General features: G+C 46.1%; 1 protein-coding gene across 2 annotated transcripts in view; it reads right to left on the reverse strand.

Moving 5' to 3' along the window:
• The window catches only part of LOC144174233 (NPC intracellular cholesterol transporter 1-like), a 93,903-nt gene that overhangs the window by 25,509 nt on the left and 50,639 nt on the right, over positions 1-17,755 (reverse strand). The window contains exons 5-8 of one of the 2 annotated variants that reach the window (XM_077702798.1): positions 17,216-17,442; positions 15,231-15,395; positions 3,303-3,750; positions 156-276 (exon numbers count right to left, since the gene is read on the reverse strand). In XM_077702798.1, the coding sequence (XP_077558924.1) occupies positions 156-276; positions 3,303-3,750; positions 15,231-15,395; positions 17,216-17,442 (961 nt within the window). The remainder of the gene's footprint in view (positions 1-155; positions 277-3,302; positions 3,751-15,230; positions 15,396-17,215; positions 17,443-17,755) is intronic. The other variant, XM_077702799.1, reaches the window with a different exon arrangement.

The raw sequence follows: 17,755 nt of genomic DNA on the forward strand, positions 1-17,755 counted from the left end.
TAGCATTTATATGCGATATTGGTCAAGGTTTCCACTTCATGCTCATTATCAGCATTCTCTTTCTGTAGCTTTGTTAGTTTTCGGTCGGTTTCTTGCTAACAGAGTTTGCGGCTTCAACCCTTCACAATAAGTAACGGAGGCCCAAGCAGCAGTACCTCCATCATGAATTTCTTTTCAAATGCTGGCCCAAATGTCTTGTTCTCTCCAGCTTTCTCCAACATGAAGAAATCTTGGGCTTTTGGACGTAGGATGATTTGCTCCACACGGTAGAAAGGACTGAAAAAAGAAAAATGAAAGAACAGCCACGTCCAAGGTATAACACCAGCCAAAACAAATCGCGACATTGCAAATGATAAATGCTAGAAAAAGTAACGACTATTTACTTATGCCCATAAATATAATGCAGGACTAATTGGCCGCTGCAAAGAGGGTTTCAGGTCAAAGCATCGTGTGGTATGAACTTATTCCTTGAGTTGCAACAATTAGGCACTAGACTTTACAATGCCCGGCATTTTAATTCTTGATGAAAGGTTAGGACTTAACTTCTATAAATGACTTGCACAGTGCGCCCATCCTTTTTAGACTGTCATATACAGTTAAACCTGGATATAACAAAGCTGACAAATTCTCGGAAAATTTCGCTATAAGGAGGTTTTCGTTATATGCAGTTTCGGTATAAAAATTCGGGGAAAAAATGCACAAATGAAACAAAAGTATAACTGGAGGTCGGCATCACCTAGAACATTTATTTAGTGGAAAAAAACTGAGTTATTTTGCTCTGCTGCTTGTTCATGAGGGAGTGCCGGAGGAGTACTGATGCGCAGAAGGGAGCAAAGAACGGAAAGCGCGGAAAGCGAGTGCGGCGTGTGTTTTCTCCAGTACGCAGCCACAGAACAGAGAGAGCGCGGGACGATCGTGAAGAGAGGAGAAAGCGGTGCCAGAGGAGGTTCGCTTGCGAAACCTGGCCGCCTGACGCCACGCTACCCCCCCCCCCCTCCTTTTTTTTTTTTTTTCCATTGAGCTACATGGTGCGGGGATAGCGGATTGAAGAGGACTCCGGTAGCCGGCGCGAAAGCCTTTGAAAACCCGCGAGCACGGGTAGCACCGGTCATGGAGCAACGGAATCTTGGAGGAAAGAAACTCAGGAGAGGCCCCTAGCATCCCAATGCATTGCGAAAAGTGTGGAGGAAGTGGCGTCATTTTTCTTGAGCCCATGGACAATGTTGCTTACTTGTTTACAACTGCGGCGGCTAAATTTGGGCAAATAAAACGGACAAATTTTTAAGGCGCTTAGTATGTGGCTGCCTCGCAACGCTTGCAAACCAGTACACTCGCTACGACAAACGTTTTTAGATTAGACCAGTTTGAAAACTCCGCCGTCGGAGGCGGCCTTAACTCGTATGCGTTCGCCATCCCGCGAGTCTGTTGCTATGACGACGACAAACGCTACTTTGCCAGGCTTAAGAGCTGAAAAATCGTCCTTCTATCTCATAAACGAACGCCGTTTTTCGATTGAAACTTTGGGTGAGGGTTAGAATGGGCAAATTGAAGGCGAAATCAACAGCTTAGAACCTGACATCGTACCGAGGAATTAGCGACGAAGCTGTTTTCGTTGCGAAGCGGGAGGGCAGGGCGACGCCATGTTAGTCAAATCAAACCGGAGATAGCAAAGGATGACGGGATAGAGTGCTGGGCTCAGTGGGGTCATGGCGGCACTCGGCTTCACAAATGTGACGTCAGGGCCTCTCCTAACCTTTTCTTTCCTCCATGAACGGAATGCAGTTTGAAAAAAGAGGGGAGAGAGCGGCAGACGCGTTCTGCAGCCCTCTCCTTTTTCTCCGCAACCCACACCCTCTCTACTGAAAGGGTGTTGGTTGCGCCGGCGCCGGTGGCACCGCGGCACCCCACGGGAGCTCAGCAGCGAGACCGTTGCAGCGGCTTGTGCGCACCGTGCGCGATCACATCGTTTCGCGCTGTCGGCGCCGGGGCAGCCGCGCAGCAGATGAATGCGGCTGTCCATCACGCTAAAAAAAAAAATGCAAAATGGCGAGGTATTTGGCGGAAAAATTCGTTATTTCCAGGGTGCCCGCCGCTGCTAGTTTGTTACATAGAGGTCAGAAATACGCATGCTTCTATGCAGTAGCGCCGGGGAATATCAAAACTTCGTAATAAAGAGGAATTCGTTGTATGGAGGTTCGTTATACGCAGGTTTAACTGTAGTCGCTTGCATCATTCACTAGGCTCCAAGAGTTCCATCTTACCACAAATCCCTGCACTGTGTAGTTCAGTTAATGCTCATTAAAGGGACCCTGCAGCACTTACCACCAACTACTCGTAATGTATTTCGAAATAAAGTCTATTGTCCTAGCAATCTCCTCCCGCAATCGCGCATAATTGTTCCCTCTCAACTCGACCATGGACACTGGGACGAAAGCTGTGCGCTTTATCATGGAGAGGGGGCCAGCTCGTGGCATTCTCTTCGGCGGCCTTTGATATGTCACAGTGCGGGAAGTTTTCTCTATTTCTCCACAACGTGGAGGGGTCTATTTCCGGTCGGGTGCATCAGCCTGCTCGCAAGTGCGCGCTCAGGCCGGTAGCGCGTTTTTGAAGCAATAAACATTTGTTGTCAAGCGGTCTGGTTGAAAGGGAAGCATTGGCTTCATCACTCAAACTACGCGCGCACTCGAAACACAAAAGAAACGCTAAAACTCTTAAAAATGCTCAGACATGCAAGAGATTGGTGCACAGCGCTGATGACATTGGATCGTCACAGAAAATGCAAGAAATAAGCCGCAAAGTTCACCAGCAACAGCCAATAGGACAGCTGGAGAGCGTGGTTGCATTTCCCACATCTTTCACTGTGATTTGCGTGCTTACCACTTCACGTGCACGTGTAATACTTGGCTCAACTATCCCTGGCAGTGTAATTTAAACGCTGAGCAGGTTTGTTTGCACTGCTCAAAGCGTTTTGCTGGGTCCCTTTAATTTGACCTTACGTAATTCAAACTGATTATGTAACTCAGCCTAATTTAGAAGTTTAGTTAGGGTACAGCACAATGCACTTTGGCTAATTCAGCTCCTCACTTATTCAAACCAAACTTCAGTGATACCGTAAGGGTCAATTAACAGGAGTTCACTCTACCACAACAGTCAGGTGCCAAAATGCACACAGCGAACACCTGCAAACAAACATATACCTTTGAAAGGCCCAAAAGGAACTATAGTTACAAAGGTGCAACAAATATCGCTCCCCATGATGAAGCAGTCTCAAATTAGAAGAGCTGCTAGCCCAGCCTGCTCACCCAAAGTGGCTGTTGAAGTAGTTCATGTGCTTGCGGGCCAAACTGCTGTGGGACACCCAGAGATCGACCGGGTTGGTAGTCACAGTGAACTTCAGCAGACCGAGGGAGAGGAGTGCGCTGACCGCCAGAGCGGCCACCAGCACGAGGAACGGGTTGCGCGCCACGAACAGGCCCCACCGGTGGAAGCCCGCCTGCAGCAGCCGCTCCATGTTGGCACCAAACGACGACAGCGTCCGCACCTGCGCCTCCTCCTCGCCGGACACCTTGCCCACCACTGGGGGGCGCTCGCCGCCGGCTGCTCCATTGGCGACACCGTTGACGGCACCGTTGGCAACGCCGTTCCCGGCGGCGTTGTCGACGACGTCTCCGTTGGCAGCCACAGGACGCAGGGCGATGGGAGAGCCCGGCGGAGACTGGTTCGGCGAGTAGGGGAAGCCTTCCCCAGCCCCTGAAAGGGACGCGGGAGCACGGTAAGCCAGAACACGCACGGGACTGAGCACAGTGCCAGCTATTTGCCTGGCGGGCGCCACAAAAGGATTCAACAAACGCCCCAAAACCTACGCTCCATGGAAATCCTTGGGGGTGGGGCACCGCTCAAAATAACTTGACTTCCACCACACTTTCTGCAACACATTGGAGATACCAGGGGCCTCTTCCAAGTATTTTTCTATGACCCACCTATATATGACACCGGCGGCCTGAACTCCAGTCTTGGACCCACAAAGCAGCTCAGCACCACGCCACCCACTCTGGTCTCTTATTTCGAAACATGCCCATGCATCCAATGTCCTTGTCAAATCCCACTCACCGAGCTACTAGCTCCACCTCTGCCCAGTGAAGGCCTCCCAAAAGCCTCTTAGAACCTCCAAGGCAAGGTACCAACCTCTTCTCCCGATTCTCTAAAACTCTTTCATGCGAGGCTCATTGACTAACTTTTTCTCCCTTGCTCTGGAGACTGCTGTGTGCTTCTGACACAGCCAGCAAGATATCTCTTGTCGCTCCTTTTGCAAGATCCCGCCAGCCAACAGCAAACATTGTCCAAGTTGCCTGCCTCGGGCCACAACATGTAGCCCAGTCAGCTCTGCTTTGCAAAGCGACGTACACAGGCGCATACATACCCTTTACAGAAGTACTTACCCTGAGATAGATGTTTAATTAACCCAGATACCCTCTTTGTGATGACATTGAATGCCACATTACGTAGAAGGGAGTGAGGGCCTTCCACTTTGCTATTTAGGTTTTACCTCTCTCAAACCCAGCATGTTTCTACAATGCCTTTGTAATCGCAATGTTGCTGCCACTAGTACAAACAAAAGGCAGTTTTCAAGGAAAATCTATTACCATCAAGGACCTGCCCATACGGCAGAATGTAAATTAAATGAACCCCTGGGAACAAAAGGAATAGTCATGCAGATGGAACCCTTCTTAGGCGACGTTATTACACATGAAAATTTCAGGCTAGGGAATGCAAAAAAAGTTAGTTTAATTGAAGGGCCTGTTCAAGTTAAGATTGTGCACGTGAAGCCTATCTGCAACCGCCCATGTGCAAATGTTAAAACTGCTTCTTGTGTGCTAGGTGCAGCACGATAGCACAACCCATCGCTGGACACAGCAGACACACGGAGTAACATCCAGAACAGTTACGCCAACACTTTCCTTGATTGCTGCATGCATCTACAGCATTAATGGTGCACAATGACAGTTATCGAGGCTTAGTTGTGTGCGCCATAAATGAATCTGCATGGCATATTACCACTGAAGAAAGTGAAGGAAGATGTGCACAAACAAAAGCCAGTTGAGTCTTCCCAGTACTACTAAGTAGGGCTGGGCGTCGGTTAAAAATTTTAATCCATTATTTGTACGTTTTAATCGGTTAATTTATCAATTAATTGGTTGAATTGGTTTGAGAATAAAAATGAAAAATAATATTATATAATTATAAAAATATAATATATAATAATAAATATTATCAATATGCTCGTAGGGCTGCTCACAGCTTTCTGCAGTGGTTTGAGGGAAAATAAAAAGGAAGTGCACTGGGGATATTATCGAGCCCGGCAGGGAGCTCACCTCCATACAACACAGTGCGGGGGAAGAGTAGTGGAGGGGAAATGAAAGGACAGAGTAGAAAGTGAGAAGAAAGAATAAAAGACAGGGCTAAGTCAGGCTAGCTCATCACAGACATCCCAGTTGAGCTGGGAAGATCATCATCGTGGCGCTGATGCAGGCGGGATGCTTATCCCCATGTTTGTCACTCGCACTATTTCTAGAATCAAGAACATCGGCACATTCGTGGTATACTTACGCCATAGTTGGTTTATATAACGGTAAAACAGTGGGAGTGCCCGCTCGCCGTTTTTCTTTTTTTTTTTTCACAATGTGTATTTGCATTTAGAGTAGCCATTTTCCCATCTGTCTTGGATATCACCTAGCAGTTTTGATCACGATCACCTCTGAGTATATTTGCACCATTTTTTGTTGGGAAGGAAGGCGAATTATTTGTACACGAATATGATCCCCAACATGTTTGCACGTACTTTAGCCCCGACACCCTCATTTCTTTTCACTCACGTGACTTCAACCGATTAACCAATTGATTGATTGTAGGGTTTAACACGCCGACGCAACGCAGGCGATGAGGCGCGCCGTAGTGGAGGGCTCCTGATTAATTTTGACCACCTGGGGATCTGTATCGTGGAACCGATTAACAAATCAAAAAAATTAATCGAGACTACAGCATTCATCGATTAATCAGAGGGTTAATCAATCAATCGCAAGTCTTGGGCAGGAAAGGTGATCAAGAACAGCAAGCTGGTGCCATTGTTCATGCATGCATTAGACATGACCTTTCAATGAACAATGTGTTTGTTCAAATCTAAGCAGTACCCAAGCCTTCTGCAGAAGCCTGCTTGTGTTTATTGTCAATCTAAGGGCAAAGTTTATCGTGAGATATGGGCATTTGCAGTGGCTGTCAAAGGGCAAAAGCTGCAACCGCTCTGAGCCTCGCAAAGCAAGAAATCTGGCATGAATTTTCACTCGTGTCAATGTAGAGGGTAGCTGCAGAGTTTTTTTTTTTTTTTTTCTCAAGAGAGGCACTGAAAACTATGTGTGATGCCTCTCTTCTTTTACGGATTTTTGGGCAATAAAAAGAATTTGGTTGCCTGCAGACTTGCTGTTTCATGTTTGCCCAATATACTTTTAAATGAAAAAAAGAACAGTATATTTCTGGCTGTAATTTATACCAAGCAAAAATGGCTGCAACACATGGCAGTGACACAAAAAACGGACTTTAACAAATGGCATACAAGTGTAAATAAAAAAATACAAAAAAAAAAACTCCTAGCAGTACTGCTAGCAGTGTTTATGTAGCAAACCATGTTCACGTTCATGTACCTACTTCTGTTACACTGTTTCTTGTACTGAGATTCGTAAATGAAATTCGTTGTGCATTAGGCCTTGTACCCCACCTCCACGTTCACATCAAGCTTCGTAACTAGCAATGCTGAAACAAAACAAAACAAAAAATTTCCTTCATCTTTACCATTAGGAAGAGCTCTAAGCTAATTTTATTGGCAAGCTTCTTGTATGGCAAAAAGCTCAAGATTTACTTCTTCAAACATACATATTTTTTCCAGAGAATGATTAGTACACAAAAACATGACCGGCTAGACATTGCAACATTTCAACCCACAAAAACTCGAACGATGTAATTTTTCCTGTTGGAGTCCGAATTTGGATGCAAGCACATTACCCTGCCCATTGGCGATAACTATTCTGTACTAGACACAGCGAAATAAATTTCAATTCCATTTATTTGGTCCCACTTAACTCAAATTATATTATTAAAAGGCATATAAAAAGCTTGAACACTAACATTTTTTTTGTTATGACCTTGTACACTGATTGCATAGTGTGCATTTGTTAAAGCAACAAGTTGAAGCCTTTTGAAAACTACATCAGTACACAACCCATTGTCGTACAACCTCCTTGCCTAATCTCTTTTTAGATACATTTTCATGTTCAAGTGAAAGTTATGGTTAAAAAAAGTATTTACTACACACTCCGCGGTTTATGACACACGTCTCATGTCTGATGCGACACCCACCTTTTTTTTTACATGTTTTCAGCTGATTCATCTTTTCATCTTTTCTTTCGTGCTACTTTCATCATAACATTAATGTGATTTTTTTATGTCAGCTACACAGAAAAATTACAGGAAACCTAAATTGATTGATTGATTGATTGTAGGGTTTAACGCGCCGACGCAACGCAGGCGATGAGGCGCGCCGTAGTGGAGGGCTCCGGATTAATTTTGACCACCTGGGGATCTTTAACGTGCGCCGAAATCTCGTACACACGGGCGTTTAGGAAACCTAAATTGAGAAAAGCCAACGCCACACAGGTGAAGCTCATTGAATGCAACTTGAAGGCACCACAAAAATCTGCCCCGTTCATCAGAAGCCAAGAAAAAATTTGCTTTGCTGACAGGCCGCCTGCTCCACAATTGTGCAAGTCCCTGTAGGAAAGCCCCGAGTACAAATACTAACAGGACGGGTGTCCGATTATTTGTACGGGCGTACATGATAATGCATAAAGTGTCTTTCGTAGCTACAAAACCTGTTGCTCAGACCTGCCTGCTGCTTTGAACGAAAAAAAATTGTGGTTCAACCGTCTATTGAAGACCAACTAAATTTAGAATCGAAAAAAAAAAAAAAAAAACATACTTTTGGTAATTATCCCCATCCCCAATGTTTTTCAAAAAATCAGCACAACAGACTACCTAATAATTTGGCCAACTGCCTGTTGTAACAGAATTATTGGAACTTTTTAATGAAATCCTTTAGCCGAATATGCAGCCTCAAGAACTTGTTGATGCGCCGCTAAAAAAAGAAATGACGGAGTGTTGTCGGGGGAAAAAAAAAAATATGACTGAGGGTACTGTATTCCTTTCCGTGGTCTTGGCTCCCACACCTTGATTAGAGCCACGCAAGCAGCCAGCTAGAAGCAGCCAGCAAGCGCAAAGAAGTGCACATAAAAAGCAACACAAAAGAAACATGCATTGGCAACAAAAAAAAAAAGGACTAAACATAAACACGCAGCCTAATAACGATGATTCTCTAGCTAATTAAGTGCTCCTGACTGAGAGTTGGGCCACGTTTCACATGCCGCATTCTGTGAAAATCCCAAAATGTGCCAAGCCAACATTTAAATTTTCAAATTTAAAATTTAAATAAAATAAAGACAAGTTGGAAATGTGCAATGCAATAAGTGAGACAAAATTTTGCTCCTTTACTGTGGCACAATTTTGGCCAAATGAGTTTCTGCCTAGCAGAACTTTTGAAGAAGGAATAGGTCATTTTCTTTGAAACTTTCTGTGGTTCGTTCATGCAAATTTACTAACCTCTTTGTTACTGACAATGTCCAACCAAAACATTTTCTCCTTATTCAGTTACACACCTGTATTTCTGTTTTATCGTCCTTTTGAACTACCGTTGGAAATTACTGGAACTTTATCCTCCCATAGGCCAGTTAAATATTCACAGTGCATACATTTCGCCAGCTCGCGTGAGCGGCGATATTACATGACAAAAACAAAATGTTTCTGGTTTGAGATGTTGGACCTACACCTGGGCTTTGAAACCTACTGCAGTGGTACAATACAAATCAATTGGGATTTTCTGGGGTCTTTAACCTGTACACAAAGCTCACTTAACACATTTCGCTTTTTTTTTTTTTAAACACATGGCCAGAAATCTGTGGTGCTGTAAATTTTTTTTCTGCTCATTGCAGCTTATTGACAATTTTCATTATATGCAGCCTTAACCAAAAGCATATCTGTAGCTGTAGAAAAGGCTGAAGCTAGATAAAAAAAAGTTTTTTGTGAAAGAGCTCAGCTCGGTGAAGTCAGGCGCATTAAAATTACAGTCTACAGAACTACCATGCGAACACAGCAACAAGAAAAAAATTTAGAATGAATGCCTGATCTTGCGAATTAAGCTTACATGATTGAATGTAGTCAAAAATAAAGAAGCACAAAAAAACACAAGAAACAAAAAGCAAGAGCACACTGAAAGCACCATTTTCATTCAGCGATGCATGTGTTAGGCAGGTTTGAAAGCTCAGCTTGCGAAGCAGATACGAATGCTTGCCCTTCAACAGTGGCACAGAAGTACAGCACAAATCACATCGAGAAGCTGATGAACAAAGAATAACGAATTTAGCAAGTGTCCATGGCAGTGGATTTATAATCAAGAATTTGTCAGTGTCGTTCCGTGCCGGCCAAATGAGCTGAGATAGTGATGATATGATTGATGCACTGTTGAGCTAATTTTCTTGTGCGCCACAAATTCACTTTTACTTTTGCATTATGCCTGTCTTATGCGTATTTGGCTGTTATTCACGGCTTGTGGGTCACAGATAAGCAATAAAAACGCCATACTTTCGCAGTGAAGTGAACTTTTTGCATCACAACCTTGTGCTTGGTGAAAACAGACCAGTGAAAAATAGACCGCAGGAAAAATTGGAATTCCCTTATGAGCTGAAAATATTCCCCCAGCAACCATTTAAGCCTGACTACCCTAAGACTGATAATTACCGATTTACACAATGACCTCCAAGGGAGAAAAAAAAAAAGGCTGGTCCAAGTGCAAGGCTGCTTGCCGAAACACAAAAAGTTTTCAGAAAATAAACTAAAAAAGAAATGCTCCACAGATGAGAATAGTTGGCATTTTGTAAAAAGCAACCATGATTTGAACGTGTCGCTAGCATCCCCACAAGCCAGTGCAATAAACTTGCTCAAAAAAAAAGAAAATAAACGAACACAACTGTTAGGCTGTATTAACGAGCATTCGTAAGAAAAACTTCGATGCGCTATTTTAATGCAGTTCACTGTAAATTTCTCCACTTCAGAAACAGGAGGAAATGCTGCAATACTATTTTGGTTGAAAACGCCACTCAGATAACTGAAACAATAAGACGGGATGAGAGCGGTTTATTTTGCGCAACTTACCCTAATCGTTTATCAAAAGGTGGCTACCACATATCTTGTTCGTTAGGCAAATATCAAGCCAAAGCAAGAGAGCAGCTTTTTCAGCGACAGCCAGCCACCAAGTGTGCATTTTAGTAAGTGTTAGTGGTATTCAATGAAGTTAGGCTCGCAGAGATTGAAGAGAAGAAGCAACATAAACACAACACACGGGCAAAGTGCACGAAAAAAGAAATTGGGCCCCCGTCAACTTGAAAGGGCAAGAACCTTTGGCAGGCATTTCTAACACTGCGCGTGGGGTAGTTAAAAATACGCCTTCGAATTTAGGAACAACGAGACATGAAGATGATCGAGATAAGTTCTGGGTCGACGCAAGATCCAGTTACAAGGCTAGAAGAACGTACATTGTAGCTTCACAATACCACTTTTCAGTATCGATACACCAGGGGTGAGACAGCTGAATCAGATTTGGGAGCAGTTTTTGGAGCAGCAAAATCTCGATTTTGGAGCAGAAGAACCGTGATTTGGAGCAGAATAACGACATTTAGTATGTCACCTTAGGAGCCTAGAAAATCAAATTTTTGGCAACTCGAGGGGGGTGGGGGGGAGTGCACTTTTTAATGAGTTTAGAATGCACATAACACTGAAACAGCCTTTCAACAAAGTTTTTTCTACCAGAGTATCAGAAGGTACGAGCTGTACTACCTTTTTGCAAACCATTTTTAAATTCTTAGTCTCTATGCATAGATAGCGTGGAGTGCCGTTGAAAATATCGAATTGAAAAACTAAGCAATTGTAAGGCATTTTCATTATGTGAATGCCGAAATTCTTATTTTTGTAATCCCAGACTCGGCTTTACGCACAATTGTAGAGCCCCGGCAAAAGTTATGCAAAGTGAAGTGACAGTCGCCACACCCCACCCGGCCTCACATTTCAATTCCCAAGGTGCACGTTTGTATTTGAGCAACGTTGGTATGTTTAGCCACCTCCCTCCTGGCATTAAATTTTACTTCAGCTAAATGAACCATTATTACTAGCGTGAAATACTAGCCCGTCCTGCTATCGGGACACTGCTTGAACATTTTGCGGCACTGTAGCCTGCAGCGTCGATCGTCCCATTCCCACCGCTCGCCAGCTCGCTGTCAAAGGCAGCAATAACTCAGCATTTTATAACACCGCAAAGAGTCCGAAATTTCACTTCAAGCACGCACCGGCCTCGCACTCAAGGCTGAAACACGGTGAATTCGCAGGCGCCATGTTGTTTTTGATGAACTCCCGTCTTTCGAGTCTCGCAACTTCCCGCAACAGATCAAACGAATAAAAGTAAACCCAGCCACCCCCATAACTAAAACCAAGGCAGAAATCGGCGAAGAGTGCGCACTCTGCCTGAACCACAAGCAACTGCTTCACCCGGCAGCCACGTTTTCACATCTTACGGACATACGGTGCTCTGAACATTGCCGTTTTTTCATCAACTTGCACAAATAGTTGGGCGCCTCAGTACAAATTAGTATTTTTTCTTCAGGACAGTGCAATGGTTTTCGATGGAAAAACTTAAAAAACATGCAGAATATACAGTTAAACCTCGATGTAACGAAGTCGGTAAAATTCGTAATTTACTTCGTTACATTGAAATTTCGCTACGCTGAAATTCGTGGTTATAATGAAGTGTTAATCCCGTGAAGCGTTTCCTGAAAAAGGAAACGTGGCGCGCATACACGACCGGCGCACTGTTTCTGTTTCTATCGGTGCTTTCTACGCGGGCATCAGCGTGAACCGCATGGATCGTTTTCTTCCCGCAAAAACGCGCCCCGCAAGCCACAGGCGCGCTGACGCAGCCGCGGAGACCACCTGCACGATGCGGGTATACAGCGACTGCTTCTAACCGCTCGCTGAAATGCAACTCGAGGGGAAAATGAGAGGGGCATGCGAGAAAAAAAGCAGGTAACGTGGGCGAGATTTTCACTGTAAAACGTCGTACGCGCCGCTTACGAAAGCACCCCTCAAATATCCTCCGCGGTGGTAAGCGTTATCGTCTAGCCAGCCGGCATCCCCGAGCGCTTCGAAGCTCCCGCCATAGGGTGCGCGCCTCTCTATTGGCGAAACCACGGCGAAACTGGTCAGGCTCCTCCCACTGCCGCGTGCAGCGCGAGTCACTTCACGCTGCCGGCACGCAATCGCGGACGCCGGCGTGAAAAAAACGCGCGTGCAAGGCTCATAAAGATTCACAAATGCTTGCTGGGACGATGAAACCCAACAAGCATGAGCGAACTCAAACGAAGTGCAAAGCGGCGGCATGCGGCGGCGGCGGCGGTGGCGGCGGCGGTAACGCCAGAGGCGATTAGGCTTACCACCGCGGAGGATATTTGATGGGCGCTTTCGTAAGCGGCGCGTGTCACGTTTTACGATGAAAATTTCGCCCACGTTATCCGCTTTTTTTCTCGCATGCCCCTCTCATTTGCCCCTCGAGTTGCGTTTCAGCGAGCGGTTAGAAGCGGTCGCTGGAGCTACCCGCATCGTGCGGGTGGTCTCCGCGACTGCGTCAGCGCGCCTGTGGCTTGCAGGGCGCGTTTTGCGTTTTTGCGGGGAGAAAACGCTCCGTGCGGTTCACGCTGATGCCGATTAAGCCGTAGACGATTAAGCTCCGACAGAAACAGACACAGTGCGCCAGCCGTGTATGCACGCCACGCAGTTTGTAGGCAAGGGCTTACTCAAAGACTCTGTGGCTGGCTGCATCCGCGGCATTGGGCGACCCGTGTCGCCGTTCGCATTTTATTGGGACCCCATTTCGGCGCTTGTGTCTCCCAAAAGCTACTTCTACAACTTAAATTTCGAGCCTAGTTCTCCATGATACTTCGTTACATTGAAATTCCGGCGAACAGGACTTCGTTACACAGCGGGTAAAAATACATGGTGTGCATACACTTGAAGTTACAAAAAATTCCGCGGTTCGTTACATCGAGGGTTTCGTTACATTGAAGTTCGTTACATCGAGGTTTAACTGTAACATGTGCAACCCGACATGGTGACTTTCGAAAAAAAACTATCGCGGGGACAATTTTATGTGGGTTTTTTATTCAGTGATCAATCAATTAAACCTTTACAAACAGCATCACTTTGGGGGTGCTGGAAAACTATGCCGTCAGTAAGAATTTTTCCCTACCGAAACTGACGGGAGCGTTGAAATCCTTGGCTCTCAGACTGTTTTGGAGCAGTTTGGCGCAATGTTTGCAATTTTGAAGCTTTTGGAGCAGCCTGGCGCAGGAAAACAAATTTGTATCAAATCTGCGCAATATGCACAGCTGTCTCACCCCTGATACACATGCGCGAATGTTAAACAAAAAAAAAAATCAGAAGGTATGGCAGCTAAGTTGGCCTAAATGAGCTAATGCTTTCTAATGCAAAATTTTGTCAATGAGAATAGGTAAATTTAAGCTGTGCACCTGAAAATTAAACATTCCCACATCCGCCCAGCCCGTTTGAAGAGCACTCCCCTTTTTGCAATTCAGGCAGAAGGCAAAAAACACAACAGGTCTGTGTAGACCAAAAACAGAGGTGTAAAGAAAAAAAAAAAAACACCCGAGTGCTTGAAACTGTTACAAGGCAGGGACAGCACACGGCACAGCGCGAACCGCGCGGTTCCGCAATGGGGAGCTCAGCTCAACCCGCACTGACCACCGGACACACAAACCACCACACAAAATTTGCACAGAACAACCGCCCACATGGTGCAGACTGCGGGCACAGCAGATTTTTGGCACAACTGCACCCAGGTTTTTAAAATACACAGGATAGACAGGGCAGGAAAGAAGAATTGGTGCACACAACCTGAGGGAAACCACGTACCTGGGTTACCATCAACCCCTTGTTTTACAGCTTTGCACCTTCCCGATTAAGTATTTAACACTTGTGCTATACTAACCACCTAAAATGCAAAGCAATAGTGCAAAATGCAAAATTCGAAATGCAAGAGGACGTGAGAAAGCAAAACCGGTATAAGTCTTGCAGCTCAAAAGCCCAATACTAGTGGCTTAACAACTACAGTTCTTGCAGAACCCCCCCCCCGACCCCCCTTTTTTTACACACTGTGTATAATGGGCAAGCTAAGAGCTCAAGTAAAGGTTGGTTCAATGAAGGTCAAGTTGCTTTTCTTTGCATGATTAAAGCTCGAGCAGGGAATCTATCCCAACCAAATACCACGCAAGAGCTGCTCTGAACACTGCAAAATTTATGCTAGCAGCAAAGGCTGATATTCCACAAGCCAGCTCTGTGCAGCAGATGCATTACGCCCATTTTGCCCCTCTGCTTTGCTTTCATTCAAACAGTGGGGAATTTCATGAGGCAAAGCTACATCTTGGCTACATTGCACTACAGTGAGTGCTCCAGATTAATTTTAACCACCTGGGGATGTTCAATGTGTGCCAAAATCTCGACATACGGGCGCTTTCCTTAGTCACCTCCATCACAAATATTGCCACTGTGACAATTTTTTATTTTTTAGGATTGTTATAAGGAGCAAATCTATAAGGAGCAAATCCGTATTTTGGGGGGGGGGGAGATCGTTATAAGGAGTGAATCCATAAGGAGCAAATCCGTTTCCTTTGCTTTCATGGATTTGCTCCTCATAACAATCCCCAAAAATAACTAATATTGCTACAGCTCATGGAAGGCCTTCCAAATGCCCCTGCAGTTAAAAATGGTGTTCGCTAAGCCAAGGAAGATGGTGGGCAACCAGCTCAACTCAACTCGCCACCAGTTTGGATTTCCCTCAGAGTGCGCACCGGAGAAGAGAGAAGCACGACAACAGCCATCTGCCCCTCAACGGGGCAGGAGTGGGTGGGGGGCTTAGGCAGTGCAGCCAAGGGAGGAGGGCGGAGGGGAGCAGTAGAGGGGGAGCAGGAGGAGGGGGAGGAGGCGAGGGGGGCGTCACCCAGCCAACGTACTTGAGCGCTTTGACCTGAGCGGTTCCACCTCCTCAAGGGAGCCAAGATCCACGGCGGCCAACAAAATCGACCGCGACGGCTTAGAGGGCCGGTGCAGGGGGGTCCTGATTGTGTCACAGCTGTTGCTGCTCCCTTCCGACACACTGGACTCCGTCGAGTTCGACACTGTAGTGGTGGCGGTGGGGCAGGCGAGTAGTTGAGATTCGGGAAGGGGGCAATGTAGTCATCATCGGAGTAGTGGGAGAGGGGGAGCGGGAGGGGAATGAAAAATGATTGCAATTGAGTTTCTGGCACACTGGTCAACTGTTAATTCTTCAACTGCTCTCACTAGCGGGGGGAAAGAAGAAAAATAACGTCCCTTAATGGTTCTGTCTCTATCCTTAGCTCCTCAGCCCTCCTATCCCCCTGGAGGATTTGTCTAACCTTAGCAAATCGTAACAGCCTAGACGTTGGAGACAACTACAAACTTTGTTCTCTTTTTTTTTTCTTTCGTTCCAAGTCTATCACTGAAAATTCCTCTCTTACCTGAAGAGGAATGTCGCCGGGTTTGACTGGTAATGGTAATCTCTTCCTTCTCTAAGCTGACTATAGGACTGATTGACATGTGCTTGGTGTTAAGCTGTGCTCGCACACAACTAAGGTAAGCTAGCCACAAGAACAAAATACCTTCAAGCTAGAAAGCGTGTTTTTGCAGTCCTGTTTCCTTCAAGCTAGAAAGCGTGTTTTTGCAGTCTTGTTTGCCCCGTCAAAAGCAACACAGCCCTGCCAAGGTTCACGTTAAGCTAAGCATACGATGACAGTCCAAGGCAAACTACTAGAACAACCAGAAACGACAAATGACAATGCAAACAAAAAAACAAGAAGCATCACAAGGAAGCAAACTTTTACGCAGAAACAAGAGAGTGCCCTTAACTGAAGTTCTGCCCAGTTTAAGATAAGAAAACAAAAAAAAATCATAGTACTGTGGTTCTCTGATCGATAACATGGAAACATGGTCTAGACTTGCTGAGTCCTCTAGGTTGTACTAATTGATGAAAGGATTTACACTAGCGCCAATTAATGAAGCAGCTATTAGCATTCGATTGTCTCTACACACACACTAATCTTAAAGCTCCCGAGTAATATGGTCTTTTCCTAGGCCTAAAGGTGTGTTTGAAACTTTGCATACAAGATTACATGCAATAATATGGGCACCATAAAAACTGCAAAGCATGCTCTCTTCCCACTGCGTTCCATGTTTTTTTTCTCTTACAGCTCTGCTCCTCGCACAGTCGTAGCAGCAGGGACCACCTAGCGTCACTAAATAAAGGCATTTAGAGTATCGGCTCTCTTTCCTCTCATTGTTATGTGCCGCCAGGATTTTCATTGGTCGGTCGGCACCACGTGATATTTGTTTGCATATGGGCACAGCCATTTTGTTTCTGGCCGCCTCTCCTCTCTCTCTGCTGCGCAGGCGCTGGAGCGGCCGGTCGCACTCTGCCCGTCACAACCGGCGGCGGTTTCGTTGGGAGAGGCGGCAACACTGCAAGCCAGAAACAAAATGGCCCCCAAACACTTCCGGGTGCACGAAGTGGCGGTACTCTTAAGCGTAGCTTATTTAGTGACGCTAGGACCACCAAACAACATGCTGTGAGGAAAATTTTGTGCAGCACTAGGAAGCCTTTGTGAGGCAAACTTTCCAGGCTTGACACGGATAAAAGAAGAAGGAAAAAAAAAAGGAATGCCCACGCCCGCCCTGGCTCAAGTTTCCATTACAACAAATTCTTCCACCGCAGATCTGACGGTCATTCTGCAAGATGACGTGCCAAGGAGTCGCAGCACCGTCATCTCAAAATTTTACCGCAAGACAATCTACTGTGTACGCCTTCGCTTCTTTCCCGATTCTCAAGCCTGTCAAGTGCCTGGCCATCTCCCCGGCTGTTTCGAGACCTCAAGCAGGCATCTGAATTGGAACTGCGCTTGGCGGCACGCCCCCCAGGGCCCACCTTCGAAGGAGATTTTGCGCCGGTGGCTCTTGAGGAAGAAGGTGCTGAGCACGGCCGTGCTGAGCAGCACGAAGAGGAGCATGGACACGACCAGCATGCCGTCGTAGCGGCCCACGGTGAAGGGATGCGGCTCCGGCGGAAGCAGGGGCGCCTCCAGCGGCAGGCACACGTCCGGGCAGTCGCTGCAGCTGCACTTCTGCTGGCTTGGCCCAAACGGGTCCGAGCACCTGCCGGGCAAAGGGCGTCCACCAACCCTCATTCGCCGACACCCAACTCACTTTCGCAAAAGGGGAAACTGTTTACCCAGCAGCGGCCACATGGCTGCAAAACGCTGCCAAGGAGAGGAATCGGCCACCACCTAGGGTATATTGGACACTGCGCTTCGAACGCTTGCAGCCTACTTGAGGTACCTCCTCCAAATATTAAGTCAAATACCCGAAGCACATACGCACTAACAACTTCCCCAGTGAAAAAGCCGACAAAAAAAGCACGGTCTGAATTCTCAAATGGTCTCCTAACTCCTGCAACCCACCTGGGACA

The sequence above is a fragment of the Haemaphysalis longicornis genome, unplaced genomic scaffold (genome assembly GCF_048455015.1).
Source record: "Haemaphysalis longicornis isolate Haplotype H1 unplaced genomic scaffold, Haemaphysalis longicornis Haplotype H1 scaffold_3, whole genome shotgun sequence".
Taxonomy (NCBI): domain Eukaryota; kingdom Metazoa; phylum Arthropoda; class Arachnida; order Ixodida; family Ixodidae; genus Haemaphysalis; species Haemaphysalis longicornis.